Genomic DNA, 19,441 nt, shown 5'->3' with positions numbered 1-19,441 from the left:
AAACCAGTCCAGCTCGTCCCTGCCTCCCTAACCTGTTCTTCCTCCCACCTATCCCCTCCTCCCACCTCAAGCCGCACCTCCATCTCCTACCGACTAACCTCATCCCGCCCCCTTGACCTGTCCGTCCTCCCTGGACTGACCTATCCCCTTCCTAACTCCCCACCTACACTCACCTTTACTGGCCCCATCCCCGCCTCTTCGACCTGTTTGTTTCCTCTCCACCTATCCTCTCCTCTATCCATCTTCTATCCGCCTCCCACTCTCTCCCTATTTATTTCAGAACCCCCTTCCCCTCCCCCTTTTCTGATGAAGGGTCTAGGCCCGAAACGTCAGCCTTTCTGCTCCTATGATGCTGCTTGGCCTGCTGTGTTCATCCAGCCCTGCACCATACTAGCTTCGGTCTGTTTTTAATGAAGCCAGTATCATGGGTTCAGTATAGTGTTTGTAATGATTAGTAACATCAATAAGCATAGAACCCAGAATATGTATATAAGCCTTTGACGTTGTAACCAAGGTTTTTTTTTAAATTCATTCATGGGATGTGGGTGTCACTAACTTCTTTTTTAATTCATTAACGGGATGAGGGCATCACTGCCTAGGCAGCATTTATTGGTCATTCCTAATTGCCCAGAGGACATTTAGAAGTCAATCACACTGCTGTGGGTGAAAGTCACATGGAGACCCGACCAGGTAAAAACAGCAGATTTCCTTCACTCAAGGACATAAATGAATCAGACTGCTTTTATTTTGACAATCAACTATGGTTACATGGTCTTAATTCCAGATTTTTATTGAATTCAAATTCCATCACCTGTTGAGGCAGGATTCAAATCCCAGTCCCTAAAATATTACTTGGGCGACTGGATTATTTGTCTTGCAGCAATATCACTGGGCATTGGCTCCTCAAATAGTAAATATTACTCATAAATGTCAAGGTATCTGATTCAACAAGAACGCAGCTCTCTCTGGTATATGTTATGTGGATTAGCATGCAGAAAACCACAAAGCACATCAAGTACCTGTCCTCACAAAGCCTTCCAACAGCAGTGACAGAGAGAAAGATTCCTGCTGACCTTGATGGCCAATGATCACTTAATACAGTACACAAGCAGAGGAGTTCGGCTTAAATCTGTGGACACAGCTAGCCCACACACCCCCTTGGGAGCTAACTACCTTGAGCAGAGAGGAATCTCTGTCCTCTTTCTGGTCCCCTGCCAGCTGAATGGGTTGGGCTCAGTATATAGTGTTTGCAGTGCAGAGATAGCCACATAAGCTGCAAACCATCAGGTCAGCCCGTTTGCACACACTCTTGATTTGTGGGATGTGCTTGAAGGAGGTTATATCAAGTTTGTATCACCCTCCCCACCCCCTCCTAGCTCTCCCATTTCACAGCATGCTATCACCTGATCACAGCCTAATGCCTCTTGTTGGCAAGAGCTGGCTGTGCTGGGAATTGCAAGATGACAGATGCAGTCTGAAAGCTCATTCGGACAGAAAGCAAACACAAGGAACTGTGATGGCACACCCGAGCCAGTTACATAACTGTCAAGGGCACTGTCTCCCTGTATCATCAGAAACTCTCCAGATCCCAACTTCCAGACTGTCGCTGTCTGACAATGGCTCCCAGTTAAGCAATACCTCTATTTAAAAATACCCATCTTTGTTTTCAAATTTCTCCATGACCAAACTCCCTTCACTATCCTGTAATCCTTGTACTCTGGCCTTTTCCATCCTGGCTATAATGTGTCTCCACGGTTAGGAGCAGTATCTTCAGCAGCTAAGACACTGAGCTTGGTAACCCCCGCCTTAAATCTTACATTTCCTCTCTTTCTTCCTCTCAAACATTCCTTCAAACCTGCCTCTTTGTTGTAATCTCTCTTTGTACATTGTAGCGAGAGATTTTGCTTTATCATGTTGCTCAGGACATTTTATTGTGGTAAAGGCTATATAGATGAAAGTTGTTGTTGCCTGGATCAGGTCTTTCTCCCTCTCCAGCTGCTGTCCCTCACATTCCTCTTGGTTCAGCCAAGCAGGTGTTCTTGCATTAGGCTGAGAGACGTGACCACCGCAGTCTGATCTGACAACCACCCACTGCACAGTTAGCCCTGCCTGATATAGATCAGGAACGTTCCTTGACGGAGGGACTCGGTTACACACTGGGCAAGCAATCCCCAACTGAGGCTCCACAGGGAGCTCCCAGCCTTAGCAGTCCAAGCTGGTCACTTCCTAAAATAACACACACTCCACAGTGTCAGGGGAACGTCGTCAAGGAGACCTGCCATCTATCATTAAGAGCCAATAAGCCTGGGCGGCTGTCATGGTTTCAGAGAAATGTGATATTACCCCTGTGAGGCTTGCCTTGTCACAAAAAGCTCGGTATGTCTCTTGCATCCTCACTGACTCCTGCTCAATAACAAGTGTCCCAAATTAGCAGGAAGTTAGCAGGCATGCAAGGCTGCAGCTGGAGCTAGTGTGGTGGGTCTTAGAACAGGGTCCAGTGTGTGGGGTAGGTCCCAGGGTAGCATGAGCAGCCTGCACGCATTAGGAATGGGGCTCAGGTACAGACCCAAGACTGTGGGGCCATGAAATCAAAGGCGTAATTTCATTTTAGGTGAGGGGAGATGACACCCTTGTGGTTTTATTGCTGGACTGTTAAGCCAGAGACCCAGAAAACATTTTGGGGACCCGGGTTCAAATCCTGCCATGGAAGATGGTGGAATTTGAATTCAATAAATATCTGGAATGGAATCTAATGATGACCGTGAACGCATTGTCATTCGTTGGAAAAACCCAGCTGGTTTACTCATGTCCTTTAGGGAAGGAAACTGCCATCCTTACCTGATCTGGCCTACATGCGACTCCAGACCCACAGCAACGTGGTTGATTCTTAATTGCCCTTTGAGAATTAGGGATGGGCAATAAATGCTGCCCTCATCCCGCGAATGAATAAAGAAAAAAAATGGAGAACTGAGCCCAGAAGCCAAGAGGTTGAAAGTGAGAAGCACAAACAGGAGATTGTCTATCAACCTAAACTTATGGGGAAATGGACAGGTCAAAGAGGGGCCTCAGGAGCATACCCTTTGTCCAGAGAATAGTGAGAACGTGGCAGGGGATGAAGCAGATCACAGAATCATAGAATCTTCCCGAACCACTGGAGTCCATTTGACCAATAAAGCATGTGCCAGCTCTTTAAAAATACTGTCTAATTGCGCCCCATGCCCTAGTGTTTCCCCATGAATCTACAAATGAGTCCTCTTCCCACATACACCCAGTTTCCTTCAGCAATTGTAATCATTGACAAGTTACTTGAAAATTTCTGACTTTTGGATCATAGTCTAATTAGCATAGAAATGGTTTCTCCCAACTTACTCAAGCTACCCCTCTCGAACCTTCATATTGAGGTTGCACAGGACATTGGTGAGGCCTCTTCAGGAATACTGTCCAGTTCTGGTCGCCGCATTATAGGAAGGATATTATTAAGCTGAGAGGGTTCAGAAGAGATTTACCAGAATGTTGCTGGGTATGGAAGGTTTGGGTTATAAAGAAAGGCTGGATAGGCTGGGACTTTTTTCACTGGAATGTAGATGGTTGAGAGCGACCTGATAGAAGTTGATAAAATAATGGGAGGCATAGAGTTAATGGTAGTTATCTTTTCCCTATGATGGGGGATTTCATGACTAGGGGAAACATTTTAAGATAAGAGGAGAGACATTTAAAAAAAAGCATGAGAGGCATTCTTTTCTTTTACACAGATGGTGGTTTGCATGTGGAATGAAATTCCTGAGGAAGTGGTGGATGCGGGTACAATTACAACATTTAAAAGACATTTGGATTAATATATGAATAGGAAAGGTTTGGAGGGATGCGGGCCAGGAGGAGACAGTGGGACTAATTTAGTTTAGGATTATGTTGGACATGGACTGGTTGAACCGAATGGTCTGTTTCCGTGCTGTATGACTCTATGACAATGACTCTATGACTGACCCTGGCACCATTCTAATGAACCATCACTGGACCCTCTCCAAACCTTTGGCATCTTTCTGAAACAGTGCTCTTCAGTCTATGCTAAAGTGCACAACACCCTGCAGGGAGTTTCCTCTTTGGATTGGCTTAAGAAGAAAGGTTGGTCAGGCTAGGCTTGTAATGGCTAGAGTTTAGAAGAGTAAGAGACAATCTGATTGAAACATATCAGATCCTGAGAGAACTAGGCAGGATGGAGAAAGAATGTTTCCTCTTGGGGGGCAATATAAAACTGCAGGTCACTGTGTCAAAACAAGAATTGTACATTTAAAATAGAGTTGAGGAAATTTTCTCACAGATCGTGCTGACTACGGAACTTATTGAGTGTATTTAAGACAGAGAGAGATAGGTTCTTGATTAGTAAGGGGAATCAAAGGTTACGGAGAGAAGGCAATAGGGTTGAGAAAGCCAGAATCAAATGGCAGAGAAGACCCATTGGGCCGAATGACTAATCCTGCTCCTATGTCTTCTGGTCTAACCCAAGGTATCTCAGCCACACCTGCTCACACTCAAAATTAAAAACCATTTAAAAACCGCTTTCACTTTTCAATGACATCATAGCTGATCCACGACCTAACCACACTGGGGTAATAGAGAGTATTATAGTTATATAGGACCATTATCCACACAAAGGGTAATGGGGAAGATAATAATGGGATCATTGTCCACATAGGGGTAAAGGGGAATATAATAATGGGATCATCATCCACACTGGGATAATGGGGTGTATAATAATGGAGTCATTATCCACACTGGTGTAATGGGGAGCATTGAATGAGATCACTATCCACATTGGGGTAACGGGAAGTATATTAGAACAAAGAACAAAGAAAATTACACCACAGGAACAGGCCCTTCGGCCCTCCAAGCCTGCGCCAATCCAGATCCTCTGTCGAAACCTGGCACCCATTTTCCAAGAATCTGTATCCCTCTGCTCCCTGCCCATTCATGTATCTGTCTAGATACATCTTAAATTTTGATGCTATCGTGCCCGCCTCTACCACTACCACTGGCAATGCACTCCAGGCACCCACCACCCTCTGCATAAAGAACTTTCCACGCATATCTCCCTTAAACTTTTCCCCTCTCACCTTGAAATCGTGACCCCTAGTAATTGAATCCCCCACTCTGGGAAAAAGCTTCTTGCTATCCACCCTGTCTATACCTCTCATGATTTTGTAGACCTCAATCAGGTCCCCCCTCAACCTCTATCTTTCTAATGTAAATAATCCTAATCTACTCAACCTCTCTTCATAGCTAGTGCCCTCCATACCAGGCAACATCCTGGTGAACCTCCTCTGCACCCTCTCCAAAGCATCCACATCTTTTTGGTAATGTGGCAACCAGAACTGTATGCAGTATTCCAAATGTGATTGAACCAAAGTCCTAAAGAACTGTAACATGACCTGCCAACTCTTGTACACAATGCCCCGCCCAATGAATGAAAGCATGCCGTATGCATTCTTGACCACTCTATCCACGTGCGTTGTCACCTTCAAGGTACAATGGACTTGAACACCCAGATCTCTCTGTGCATCAGTTTTCCCCAAGGCTTTTCCATTTACCGTACAGTTCGCTCCTGAATTGGATCCTCCAAAATGCATCACCTCGCATTTGCCTGGATTGAACTCCATCTGCCATTTCTCCGCCCAACTCTCCAATCTATCTATATTCTGCTGCATTCTCCGACAGTCCCCTTCACTATCTGCTACTCCACCAATCTTCGTGTCATCTGCAAACTTGCTAATCAGACCATCTATACCTTCCTCCAGATCATTTATGTATATCACAAACAACAGTGGTCCCAACACGGATCCCTGTGGAACACCACTGGTCACAGTTCTCCATTTTGAGAAACTCCCTTCCATTACAACTCTCTGTCTCCTGTTGCCCAGCCAGTTCTCTATCCAGCTAGCTAGTACACCCTGGACCCCATGCAACTTCACTTTCCCCATCAGCCGACCATGGGGAACCTTATCAAACGCCTTACTGAAGTCCATGTATATGACATCTACAGCCCTTCCCTCATCTATCAACTTTGTCACTTCCTCAAAGAATTCTATCAAGTTGGTAAGACATGACCTTCCCTGCACAAAACCACGCTGCCTATCACTAATAAGCCCATTTTCTTCCAAATGTAAATGGATCCTATCCCTCAGTATCTTCTCCAGGAGCTTCCCCACCACTGACATCAAGCTCACCGGTCTATAATTACCTGGATTATCCTTGCTACCCTTCTTAAACAAGGGGACAACATTACCAATTGTCCAGTCCTCTGGGACCTCACCCGTGCTCAAGGATGCTGCAAAGATATCTGTTAAGTCCCCAGCTATTTCCTCTCTCGCGTCCCTCAGTAACCTGGGATAGATCCCATCCAGACCTGGGGACTTGTCCACCCTAATGCCTTTTAGAATACCCAACACTTCCCCCCTCCTTAAGCCGACTTGACCTAGAGTAATTAAACATCTATCCCTAACCTCAACATCCATCATGTCCCTCTCCTCAGTGAATACTGACGCAAAGTACTCATTAAGAATCTCACTCATTTTCTCTGACGCCTTGCATAACTTCCCTCCTTTGCCCTTTAGTGGGCCAACCCTTTCTCTAGTTACCCTCTTGCTCCTTATGTATGAACAAAAGGCTTTGGGATTTTCCTTAATCCTGTTTGCTAAAGATATTTCATGACCCCTTTTAGCCCTCTTAATTCCTCGTTTCAGATTGGTCCTACTTTCCCAATATTCTTCCAAAGCCTTGTCTGTTTTCAGTCGCCTAGACCTTATGTATGCTTCCTTTTTCCTCTAATTTCACCTGTCATCCATGGTTCCCTAATCTTGCCCTTTCTATCCCTCATTTTCACAGGGACATGTCTGTCCTGCACTCTAATCAACCTCTCTTTAAAAGCCTCCCAAATATCAAATGTGGATTTACCCTCAAACAGCTGCTCGCAATCCACATTCCCCAGCTCCTACCGATTTTTGCTATAGTTGGCCTTCCCCCAATTTAGCACTCTTCCTTTAGGACCACTCTCATCTTTGGCCATGAGTATTGTAAAACTTATGGAATTGTGATCACTATTCCCAAAGTAATCCCCTACTGAAACTTCAACCACCTGGCCGGGCTCATTCCCCAACACCAGGTCCAGTATGGTCCCTTCCCGAGTTGGACTATTTACATATTGCTCTATAAAATCCTCCTGGATGCTCCTTACAAATTCTGCTCCATCTAAACCCCTAACACAAAGTGAATCCCAGTCAATGTTGGGAAAATTAAAATCTCCCACCACCACCACCCTGTTGCTCCTACATCTTTCCATAATCCGTCTACATATTTGTACCTCTATCTCACGCTTGCTGTTGGGAGGCCTGTAGTACAGCCCCAACGTTGTTACCTCACCCTTCCTATTCTGAGCTCTGCCCATATTGCCTCACTGCTCGAGTCCTCCTTCAGCACAGCTGTGATATCCTCTTTGACCAGTAATGCAACTCCTCCACCCCTTTTACCTCCCTCTCTATCCCGCCTGAAGCATCTATATCCTGGGATATTTAGTTGCCAATCTTGCCCTTCCTCAACGAAGTCTCAGTAATAGCAATAGCATCATACTCTCAGGTACTAATCCAAGCCCTAAGTTCATCTGCCTTACCTACTACACTTCTCGCTTTAAAACAAATGCACATCAGACCACCTGTCCCGTTGCGTTCATCATCTGCTCTCTGCCTACTCTTCCCCTTAGTCTCACTGACTTCATTATCTAGCTCCTTACAGGCTTTAGTTACTACCTCCTTACTGTCCAGTAACCTCTTCATTTGGTTCCCATCCCCCTGCCACATTAGTTTAAACCCTCCCCAACAGCGTTAGCAAAAGCACCCCCTAGGACATTGGTTCCAGTCCTGCCCAGGTATAGACCGTCTGATTTGTAATAGTCCCACCTCCCCCAGAACCGGTCGCAATGTCCCAAAAATCTGAACCCCTCCCTCCTGCACCATCTCTCAGGCCACTCATTTATCCTGCCTATTCTTTCATTTCTACTCTGACTAGCATGTGGCACTGGTAGCAATCCTGAGATTACTACCTCTGAGGTCTTACTTTTTAACTTGGCTCCTAACTCCCTAAATTCTGCTTGTAAGACCTCATCCTGTTTATTACCTATATCATTGGTGCCTATATGCACCACGACAGCTGGCTGTTCACCCTCCCCCTTCAGAATGTCCTGCAGTCGATCCGAGACATCCCTGACCCGTGCACCTGGGAGGCAACATACCATTCGGGAGTCTCGTTTTCGACCACAGAACCACCTATCTACTCCCCTTACAATCGAATCCCCTATGACTATAGCCTTTCCACTCTTTTTCCCGCCCTTCTGTACAGCAGAGCCAGCCACGGTGCCATGAACCTGGCTATCGCTGCCTTCCCCTGGTGAGCCATCTCCCCCAACAGTATCCAAAACGGTATACCTATTTTGGAAGGAGATGACCGCAGGGGGCACCTGCACTGCCTTCCTGCCTTTTCGCTGCCTTTTGGTCACCCATTTCCTTTCTCCCTCAGCAATCCTAATCTGCAGTGTGACCAATTTGCTAAATGTGCTATCCACGACTCCCTCAGCATCGCGGACGCTCCAAAGTGAGTCCATCCGCAGCTCCAGAGCCGTCATGTGGTCTAACAAGAGCTGCAGCTCGACACAGTTCCTGCACGTGTAGCCTCTGCCCAAATATATCGGTTCACTCACCTTCCCAGAGCGCAATTCGACCGCTCCCACGCAGCTCCGGTGCCAAAATGAAGAACTTACCTTCTCAGCAGCCCCCTGGTCCTTGCTCTCACTGCTCCTCCTGCTGCTGCAAAAATGGAGGCCGCTGCTTTCACGAAGTAGGTATTTAAATGGGAAACTACCTCCCGGCAGCCCCCTGGTCCTCGCTCTCACTGTTCCCACTGCTGCTGCCAAAATGGAGCTATTAATGGGATCATTATCCACACCAGGGTAATGACGAGTATAATAATGAGATCTTTAGCCACACCGAATAACAGGGAGTATATTAATAGGATAATCCAACACATGTTCTTCAGCAACAGAGATTGCAAAGGGCACAGCACCATGCTTACATAGCTTGGCTCTGCCTGACTGAACTGGCCTGGCACTGCAACCTTATCAGTGGGAGCTCTCTGGTCCAGTACACAGAAGGCCTTGTCAAAGCCTGTACAGTGCTGTACTAATGGTTGGGTTTCGTAAAGGGGAACATGGACCCTTTTTTGCACCAGCTTTTGTCTATCAGCAGCCTAATTTCTGCAGGCCAAGGGTGTTTGCAAGAGGCTGGTACCTGTGAATTGTCCAGCAAACACAATCACTGACTGCTGCCTTGATGTCTAACCCCAACCTGAGAAATATGGTCCATATCATAGAATCACAGAATCCCTACAGTGTGGAAACAGGCCACTCGGCCCACCAAGTCCACACTGCCCCTCCAAAGAGCATCCCACCAAGACCCATCCTCCTACCCTTTCCCTGTAACCTGGCATTTCACATGGCTAATCCACCTAACTTACACATCTTTGGACTGTGGAAGGAAACCAGGGCTCCCGGAGGAAACCCATGCAGACACAGGGAGAATGTGCAAACTCCACACAGTCACCCAAGGGTGGAATTGAACCCAGGTCCCTGGCGCTGTGAGGCAGCAGTGCTAACCACTGAGCCACCGTGTCAGAAATATTTCATGATTGAGGGAGTTTTCTGTTCATGAACTCTGTTGGTTGCTGATAGGGAGCTTGCAAAGCTATGTGCGCACAATCAAAAACACCCTGCCCCTTTGCGAAGGCAATCTTGCTGCCCCAGCTGTTTGACTGGCACTGTCAAGAGGAGTTACAAAATGAAGGGGTGGGACTGGAAAACACTACATCAGTTACGTACCAAAGGCATTTCTGAGCAGGCAATTGAGAGATACCAGAGTGGTCCCCAGTTGTTCCATCAAACAAACTACTGACAACAAACTAAGGGCAGCTGCAACCTTGACGGCTATGGAGAGGGATTGGCATGCAGTCCTTCTGAGACATGTCTGCACCCAACAGCTGGCACAGGTGTAACATGTTGGCACAAGACTTCCTTAAAATGATGTTATTGGATCTCCATCATTTGCAATTAATTCCAACAAAGTCTGTAGATGTGATTCCCTGTCAGAACTCTTTGCTGAATAATATCCTGCTCAATTTCCTGAAGGCTGAGTGCCAGTTGGTTTCCTAAGCCCACAGCAACTCTTCTCCCTGCTGCCTTCTGTGCCTGTCCCATCAGTGAAACAGTCCCTCCAAAAGAACGGTTGGATTAGCCACAGCAGTGTGTGCTCAGTAGATGCAGATCTGGGACAATATTCAAATTCATTGTCAAGGACATCCATCAGAGTATAGTGTTAAAACAGTACAACAGAACTCTGATACTGGGGTTGATGAAGAATACAGAGTGCAGCATTCTTTACTCAGGGATAGCTACCCAACAACCTTTGCCTTTGTGCTTGATAGCAGGCAGCTGTTCCTTGTAAATGCACCCTGCTCTGCCCCAGTGCCACTCAGGAGTAAAGTCAGTGCAGCTCATTTTTGCTCATCAGGAGTCATCGAGATCCACAGCACAGAGAAAAGCCCTTCGGCCTATCATGAAAACACAATTACCTTAACTATTCCAATCCCATTTTCTAGCACTTGGCCCAAAGGTTGTGTGCCTTGGCTTCACAAATGCACATCTAAATATTTAATTGTTTTGAAATTTTCTACCTCTACTTTTCCTTACAGGCAGCTAGTTCCAGATTCCCACCACCATCTGGTTGAAAAGATTTCTCTCACATCTCCTTTAAACCTCCTGCTCCTCATCGTAAATCTATGCCCCCTCATCACTGATCCCTTCACCAAGGGGAAAAGTTACTTCCTGTCTACCCTATCTATGCCCCTCATAATTTTAGATATCTTAATCATGTCCCCTCTCAGTCTCCTCTCCTCTCTGGAAAACAACCCCAGTCTGTCCAAACTCTCTTCACAACTAAAACTCTCCAGCTCAGACAATATCCTGGTAAATGTCCTCTAGACCCTCTCCATCACATCACTCCCATAAAGCGGATTCCAGAACTGCACACAATACTCTCTAGCTGTGGCCTAACCAATATTTTGTATAGTTCCAGCATAATCTCCCTGTTCTTAAACTGAATGACTTGTCTAATAAAAGTATACCATATTTCTTCTTAACCACTTAATCCACCAGCCCCAATACCTTAAGGGACCAGAGCACATATACACCAAGGTCCCTCTGATCCAGAGCGCTTTCCAGGGTTCTACCATTCATCATGCCATCATTCATCTTGTCTTGTTTGTTTTGCCCAACTGCATCACTGCATATTTGAAATAATTCTATTTCCCACTGATCAGCCCATCTGACCAGCCTGTCTATATCCTCCTGTAATCTAAGGTTATTCTCCAAACTATTTGCCACCCCACCAATTTTTGAATCATCTGCGAATTGATCCACCCCTCCCTACATTCAAATCTAAATCATTTACATAAACCACAAACCACAAGGGCCCAACAACGGGCACCGTCAGACCTCACTAGATACAGACTTCCAGGTGAAAAATATCCCTCAGCCATCACCCTCTGCTTCCTGCCACCTAACCAATTGTGGATCCAATTTGCCAAATTTCCTTGATTCCCATGTGCTCTTAGTTTCTCTATCAATCTTCCACGCAGGACCTTATCGAAAGTCTTGCTGAAGTCCAAGTAGATGTCATCAAAGCATTGCCCTCAAGTTGGTCAGACATTACCTTAACTCTTAACAAAATCATGCTGACTGTTCTTAATAAATCCCCGCCTCTCCAAATGCAGATTCATTCTGTCCTCCAGAATCACTTCCAATAGTATCCCTACTACCAAGGTTAGGCTGGCTGGCATGTAGTTTCCTCGTTTATCCCTTGCTCCCTTCTTGAATAACAGTATCAGGTTGGCTGCCTGCCAGTCCTCCAGCACCTCTCCTGTGGCCAGAGAGGAACTGAAAATTTTTGTGAGCAGTCCTGCTTTTTCCTCCCTTGCCTCATTTAATGACCTAGAACATATTTCATCTGGACCTGAAGACTTACCTACTTTTAAGCCTGCCAGATCTGCAGAACCTCCTCTCTGTCTTTGCTAATGGTATCACAGACACAGTGGTTGGAATGCGGATGTTTTAAATACTTCAGACTGTGTATATCGGTCATTTGAGAAGATGAGGCTGTCACAAGACAGTCATTACTTTGAGTATTGTTGAGCATAAGATGGCAGGGGGCACAAAGCCCTCTTCAAGGGTTCTTCATGATTACATGTCCAATCCGGATTGTGGGGGACAGTGGTCATGCTTTGACCTCTAGGCCAGACGATCTGGGGTCAAATCCCACCTGTCATGTCATAGAGGTTGAAGAATTTAAAAAAAACATTTTTTTTTATTGGACTGTGTGAAGAATGTTGGCTTCCAGATTAATGGTGAATTGGAAACAAATGGCAAGCATTGTTTCACCACTTGAATAATAATAAATGCAAACACTCTAAGAAGGACTCACATTCCAGTGCTGCACTTTGGGAAAACAAGGGCAATTGACTCCTCCCACTTCGCAAGTGGTTCATTCCAGTTCCAGATTTTGTTGCATAATTGAGACCACACAGTCCCCTGTGACACATTTCTGTTATATTATCTACACTGACCCCTATCACTATGGCCATTTCCTCAGTGACTAAAGAGAATGACGCCATTCCTGGAGTTAAGTGGCCCACAGCCTTGAAGAATGCCATGTACCAAGCCCCCAGATTCTACAAGACCCCCAGCCCTGACTAAACATGGGCTCACACCCATTTACAGGGCAGCCTAACTGACTTCAGCCTGGACTGATATCATAACATCATCCTGATTGAGTGAAAAGCTAGGCTGCAGACTGCTTTATTTGACCATCAGAACGGACCATGGTTCAGACTGTAACAGTATGAAATCCATGACTCGCATTGGACCAAGCACATGACTAACAGTGGCCCAGCTCCTAGACTTGAAAACATCTAGCCCCTGGAATGAGTGACTGGAGTCCAGCCCCTCTACTTTGACTTTCACACATCACTTCAAGTATTCGCATTGCCTCACCATATAAGGCATTGACACATGCTGCCCCTCTGGCATTGACGCTGCACAACAAAATGACTCAGCACTCCCCCGCCCACCCTCGAGGACTGGTATTCTTTAATGTTTCCTCAAGCCACAAGCTTTCTGAACCCTGCCTGTGTGAAACCAGTAAGCCAGAAGCTGTCTATCTGTCTGTCTGTATGAAAGTTTTATGACAAAGGAGGAAAATGCCGGGCTGTCCAGATCTGCCAATGCTACCTCTGCGCATGAATAGTGTCCGAGTGTGCCCAATCTTAAGCAGTCTGCTGTTCTGAGGTGGATACAGCGACAAGGCCCAGTTACGTTGATGAAGAGGTTCAATTGCCATAAACCATGAAGGCATTTGCTGCAGTTTATATAATTGCCAGTAAAGAAAAGGAAAATAGTTGGCACAGCCATGACTTGATGCTAAGATATGAACTCAACAGGTATCCATTCAGTTTTGAGACATTGAGATTTTTGACAGGGAGAAATTACTCAGGAAGGGGGAAGTTCAGAGTCAGTTATTTAATTAATGAGGTACAAATTCATGCAGCTAGATTTCTTGTCATCAGATGGTGAGAATTGGATCTCGCTATCTAAGGTGGCAGAAGTGAACTCAGAGTTTTTGTTGATACAGATTCTCACTCAATGTAGCCATTACACTCATCATTATTCTCACCACCTCTGCGAAGGTGAAATCATACCCGAGGACAAGGCCATTTAAAATCAGAGCCAGGCCGTTCAGGAGAAAGATTACAAAACACTTTTCATGTAAAAGGCAATGGAAATGTGGCATTCTCTCCCAATAAATGATAGCTCAATTAAGCTTTGTAAATCTGATAAACAGATTTTTTGCTTGTCAAAGGTATCAAGCGGTAAAGACTTGGAAAAGGCGGGTGCAGTTAACCTACAAGTCAGCCAGAGATTTCCCTGAATGACGGAAAAGGCCCTTGGTATCTCCTCTTTTTCCTGTGTTCCTACACTGAGCAAACACAGAATTGTTTGATGGGATTCTTATTTACACTCAGATGAGGGTCAACACCATCACTATCCGTAAACATACTGCTGAATAATTGACTCCACACTGCATTTTTAATTTCAGGAGAAATCCTGTAAATTGTCCCCCTCATCTCCAAAGGTGATCCAGCTAAATGTGCTGCATCTGTTCATTTGAACTGCTTATAGAGATGAATTCAACTGCATTTCTATGGAAGGTGGTTAAACAGGTCAGCTCCAGTGAGCAATGGTATGGGTTGTTTGTGATCCCTAGGAGGAGTGGGCTTAATGCTACAAGCTTCACTTCAACTGTTCTTACATGGGAAGTATAGAGAGTTCTCATTTTCTCCAATTGTTTAATCACCTCCCACAGCCCATGTGTAGAGTTTTGAGTAGGACTACTTGGAAAATTGTTGCCATAATAACAATAAACAACTGGGATTATATTGAGACAACAAGGTGCAGGGCTGGATGAACACAGCAGGCCAAGCAGCATCATAGGAGCAGAGAGGCTGACGTTTCGGGCCTAGACCCTTCATCAGAAAAGGGGGAGGGGAAGGGGGTTTTGAAATAAATAGGGAGAGAGTGGGAGGCGGATAGAAGAGGGATAGAGGAGAGGATAGGTGGAGAGGAAACAAACAGGTCGAAGAGGCGGGGATGGAGCCAGTAAAGGTGAGTGTAGGTAGGGAGTTAGGAAGGGGATAGGTCAGTCCAGGGAGGACGGACAGGTCAAGGGGGCGGGATGAGGTTGGTCGGTAGGAGATGGAGGTGCAGCTTGAGGTGGGAGGAGGGGATAGGTGGGAGGAAGAACAGGTTAGGGAGGCAGGGACGAGCTGGACTGGTTTTGGGATGCGGTAGGGGGAGGGGAGATTTTGAAACTTGTGAAATCCACATTGATACCATTGGGCTGCAGGGTTCCCAAGCGGAATATGAGTTGCTGTTCCTGCAACCTTCGGGTGGCATCATTGTGGCACTGCAGGAGGCCCAGGATGGACATGTCGTCTGAGGAATGGGAGGGGGAGTTGAAATGGTTCGCGACTGGGAGGTGCAGTTGTTTGTTGCGAACCGAGCGTAAGTGTTCTGCAAAGCGGTCCCCGAGTCTCCGCTTGGTTTCCCCGATGTAGAGGAAGCCACACCGGGTACAGCGGATGCAGTATACCACATTGGCAGATGTGCAGGTGAACATCTGCTTGATGTGGAAAGTCTTCTTGGGGCCGGGGATGGGGGTGAGGGAGGAGGTATGGGGGCAGGTGTAGCACTTCCTGCGGTTGCAGGGAAAAGTGCCGGGTGTGGTGGAGCTGGAGGGGAGTGTGGAGCGGACAAGGGAGTCACGGAGAGAGTTGTCCCTCCGGAAAGCAGATAAAGGTGGGGAGGGAAAGATGTCTTTGGTGGTGGGGTCGGATTGCAGATGGCGGAAGTGTCGGAGGATGATGCGTTGGATCCGGAGGTTGGTGGGGTGGTACATGAGGACGAGGGGGATTCTTTTTTGGTTCTTATTGCGTGGACGGGGTGTGAAGGATGAGTTGAGGGAGATGTGGGAGACACGGTTGAGGGCGTTCTCGACCACCGAGGGGGGGAAGTTACGGTCCTTGAAAAACGAGGACAACTGAGATGTACGGGAGTGGAATGCCTCATCCTGGGAGCAGATGCGGCGGAGGCGAAGGAATTGGGAATAGGGGATAGCATTTTTGCAGGAAGGTGGGTGGGAGGAGGAGTATTCTAGGTAGCTGTGGGAGTCGGTGGGCTTGAAATGAATATCGGTTTCTAGGTGGTTGCCCGATATGGAGACAGAGAGGTCCAGGAAGGGGGGAGAGGTGTTAGAGATGGTCCAGGTAAACTTAAGGTTGGGGTGGAAGGTGTTAGTGAAGTGTATGAACTGTTCGAGCTCCTCGTGGGAGCACGAGGCGGCGCCGATACAGTCATCAATGTAACGGAGGAAGAGGTGGGGTTTAGGGCCGGTGTAGGTACGGAAGAGGGATTGTTCCACGTAACCTACAAAGAGGCAGGCGTAGCTTGGGCCCATGCGGGTACCCATGGCTACCCCCTTTGTCTGTAGGAAGTGGGAGGAATTGAAAGAGAAGTTGTTGAGTGTGAGGACGAGTTCGGCTAAGCGGATGAGGGTGTCAGTGGAGGGGGACTGGTCGGGCCTGCGGGACAGGAAGAAGCGGAGGGCCTTAAGGCCATCTGCATGGGGAATGCAGGTGTAGAGGGACTGGACGTCCATGGTAAAGATGAGGTGTTGGGGACCGGGGAATTGGAAGTTCTGGAGGAGGTGGAGGGCGTGGGTGGTGTCACGGACATAGGTAGGGAGTTCCTGGACCAAGGGGGAGAAAATGGAGTTGAGATAGTTGGAGATCAGTTCGGTGGGGCAGGAGCAGGCGGAGACAATGGGTCGACCAGGGCATTCAGGTTTGTGGATTTTGGGAAGGAGATAGAAGCGGGCAGTGCGAGGTTGGGGAACGATGAGGTTGGAGGCCGTGGGTGGGAGGTCACCTGAGGTGATGAGGTTGTGGATGGTTTGGGAGATGATGGTTTGGTGCTCAGGGGTGGGGTCTTGATTAAGGGGGCGGTAGGAGGAAGCAGATGTTCACCTGCGCATCTGCCAATGTGGTATACTGCATCCGCTGTACCCGGTGTGGCTTCCTCTACATCGGGGAAACCAAGCGGAGACTCGGGGACCGCTTTGCAGAACACTTACGCTCGGTTCGCAACAAACAACTGCACCTCCCAGTCGCGAACCATTTCAACTCCCCCTCCCATTCCTCAGACGACATGTCCATCCTGGGCCTCCTGCAGTGCCACAATGATGCCACCCGAAGGTTGCAGGAACAGCAACTCATATTCCGCTTGGGAACCCTGCAGCCCAATGGTATCAATGTGGATTTCACAAGTTTCAAAATCTCCCCTCCCCCTACCGCATCCCAAAACCAGTCCAGCTCGTCCCTGCCTCCCTAACCTGTTCTTCCTCCCACCTATCCCCTCCTCCCACCTCAAGCTGCACCTCCATCTCCTACCGACCAACCTCATCCCGCCCCCTTGACCTGTCCGTCCTCCCTGGACTGACCTATCCCCTTCCTAACTCCCTACCTACACTCACCTTTACTGGCTCCATCCCCGCCTCTTCGACCTGTTTGTTTCCTCTCCACCTATCCTCTCCTCTATCCCTCTTCTATCCGCCTCCCACTCTCTCCCTATTTATTTCAAAACCCCCTTCCCCTCCCCCTTTTCTGATGAAGGGTCTAGGCCCGAAACGTCAGCCTCTCTGCTCCTATGATGCTGCTTGGCCTGCTGTGTTCATCCAGCCCTGCACCTTGTTGTCTCGGATTCTCCAGCATCTGCAGTTCCTACTATCTCTGGGATTATATTGATGCTGAGACCCTGGTGAAATGTCATCCTCCATCTTTGAATTGCTTGAATACTGCACTAATTACTGACTGGAATCCTGAACTCACCTTATGATAGTCACCTCAGGAGGAGGAAGACAATCAATCAGTGTCTGAACAAGATTTCTGTATTAAAAAGCTGTTTTTGTAAATCAGAGGAATTGGGCAGATGTTCTGGATGTGAATCAACTCAGTCTCAGCTAACTGCATGGAACTTTTTGTCAACACACAACATTGGACATATACATGCCACAAAATTGTTGGTGGACAACAATGATTTGTCTGCTGTGATGGAGGCCCAACTCTCAAAGACTTCTGATAAAGGACACCAAAGTCCTCCAGCAGTAAGGTTTAAACCAATCTTCACCCACACATGGAAAGTGCCTACAGCCTCATTGATACAAAAACTTAGCCAATCTGCTTTCACCCACAGTGAATAAGAGTTCATTCAGAGCAGTGACTGCACTACACATCTTGACTCCCCCAACCCCGTATCCTGAGACGAGTTCAAATCAATGCACAGAATGGTATCACAGTGATCCCCTGCACCTCAAACAGCCCAAAATTTCATCTTATGATTTAAGCTGAAGTCCAGATTCCCAGAAGAATTCAATTTACATCAAATACACAGAACGTCAATGTTCTCACCTGTTGATCCAAGGAAATACCTCTCCAACACTGATCCGTAGCCTGTGGGCGTGTCCTGTAGGTTGCTGATGACGAAAGGTTGGGAGTCAATGTCAGCATTGTTAATGGGCCAGTACTGAGAATGCATGCTTCCTCCTCCATACCATGACACATTGTCCATGGAGAAACAGTCCTGTGAACAAGTTACAGAGAACCTAATAACCTACTCCTTTGAAACTAGAGAACAGAAACAGGCCATTCTGTTAACTATGCTGTTTATGCATCACACTCATCACGTCCTATTTGTCATAACAATGGATCAACACCTCAAACTTTGAACATTTTGAACTTTCAATTCAATGTGCTTTTATTTTAAAAAGTGGACAGCTGCAGTCAAAAGATGGCACAGTGCCTCAGTGGTTAGCACTGCTGCCTCACAGCGCTAGGGACCTGGGTTCAATTCCACCCTTGGGTACTAACTGTGAGGAGTTTGCACATTCTCCCCATGTCTGTGTGGGTTTCTCCGGGTGCTCCGGTTTCCTCCCACAGTCCAAAGATGTGCAGGATAGATGGATTGGTCATGCGAAATTGCCCATAGTGTCCAGAGGTGTATACATTACATGGATTAGCCATTGGAAATGCAGGGGTATGGGATTTGGTCTGGGTGGGATGCTCTTCGGAGGGGTAGTGTGGACTTGTTGGACTGAATGGCCTGTTTCCACACTGTAGGAATTCTATGATGACAATGACTGTTTGGCAGTGTTCTGTACAGATATGTTCATGTTTTACCCTTTCAAGAAAATATAAATAAAGAGTTAGGTTTAAGGTTAGAAACCAACTGCGACCCTTGGTCTCTGAGTTAGTGGCCTGATGTACGAGTGTGCTGTGAAGGTCACAGTTTAAGGACAATCATTAAACACTTGCGCTATACGTAAAGAAAAGCAAAAATACTCTCTCACTCTTAGTGCTACCAGACAGCCACTGTCAAAAGGAATCAGGACAAAAGAATTTCAATTAACTTGCAAAACCAAGAGTATTCAACTACCAACGTAGCAGCTGCAACATTCTGTTATCCATTTTTCATGAGTGACTCAGAGATAGATTGATCTTTTAAGTTTTTTCTTCAGACTCACTTTTCATCCCTAGTCTGGGTGTTGTTATCATTTCTTCTTGCATTTAGCAACCAATAAACTTCCTCTATTGTTAACTCAAGAAAGTCTGATTAAATTGGCTCTCTTTTTAAAACAAATTAATTCACATCAGGAGAAAGTATCCTTCGCAAATCAATCTTGTT

General features: G+C 46.7%; 1 protein-coding gene across 1 annotated transcript in view; it reads right to left on the bottom strand.

Moving 5' to 3' along the window:
* si:ch211-236l14.4 (SITS-binding protein) overlaps positions 1-19,441 on the bottom strand; it is a 78,395-nt gene that overhangs the window by 41,509 nt on the left and 17,445 nt on the right. The window contains exon 2 of the mRNA XM_048607230.1: positions 18,169-18,233. Coding sequence (XP_048463187.1) covers positions 18,169-18,233 — 65 coding nt within the window. The remainder of the gene's footprint in view (positions 1-18,168; positions 18,234-19,441) is intronic.

The sequence above is a fragment of the Rhincodon typus genome, chromosome 17 (assembly GCF_021869965.1).
Source record: "Rhincodon typus isolate 14 chromosome 17, sRhiTyp1.1, whole genome shotgun sequence".
Taxonomy (NCBI): Eukaryota; Metazoa; Chordata; class Chondrichthyes; order Orectolobiformes; family Rhincodontidae; genus Rhincodon; species Rhincodon typus.
The sequence above is the reverse complement of the archived record's forward strand: the minus strand, read 5'-3'. Positions and strand labels throughout refer to the sequence as shown.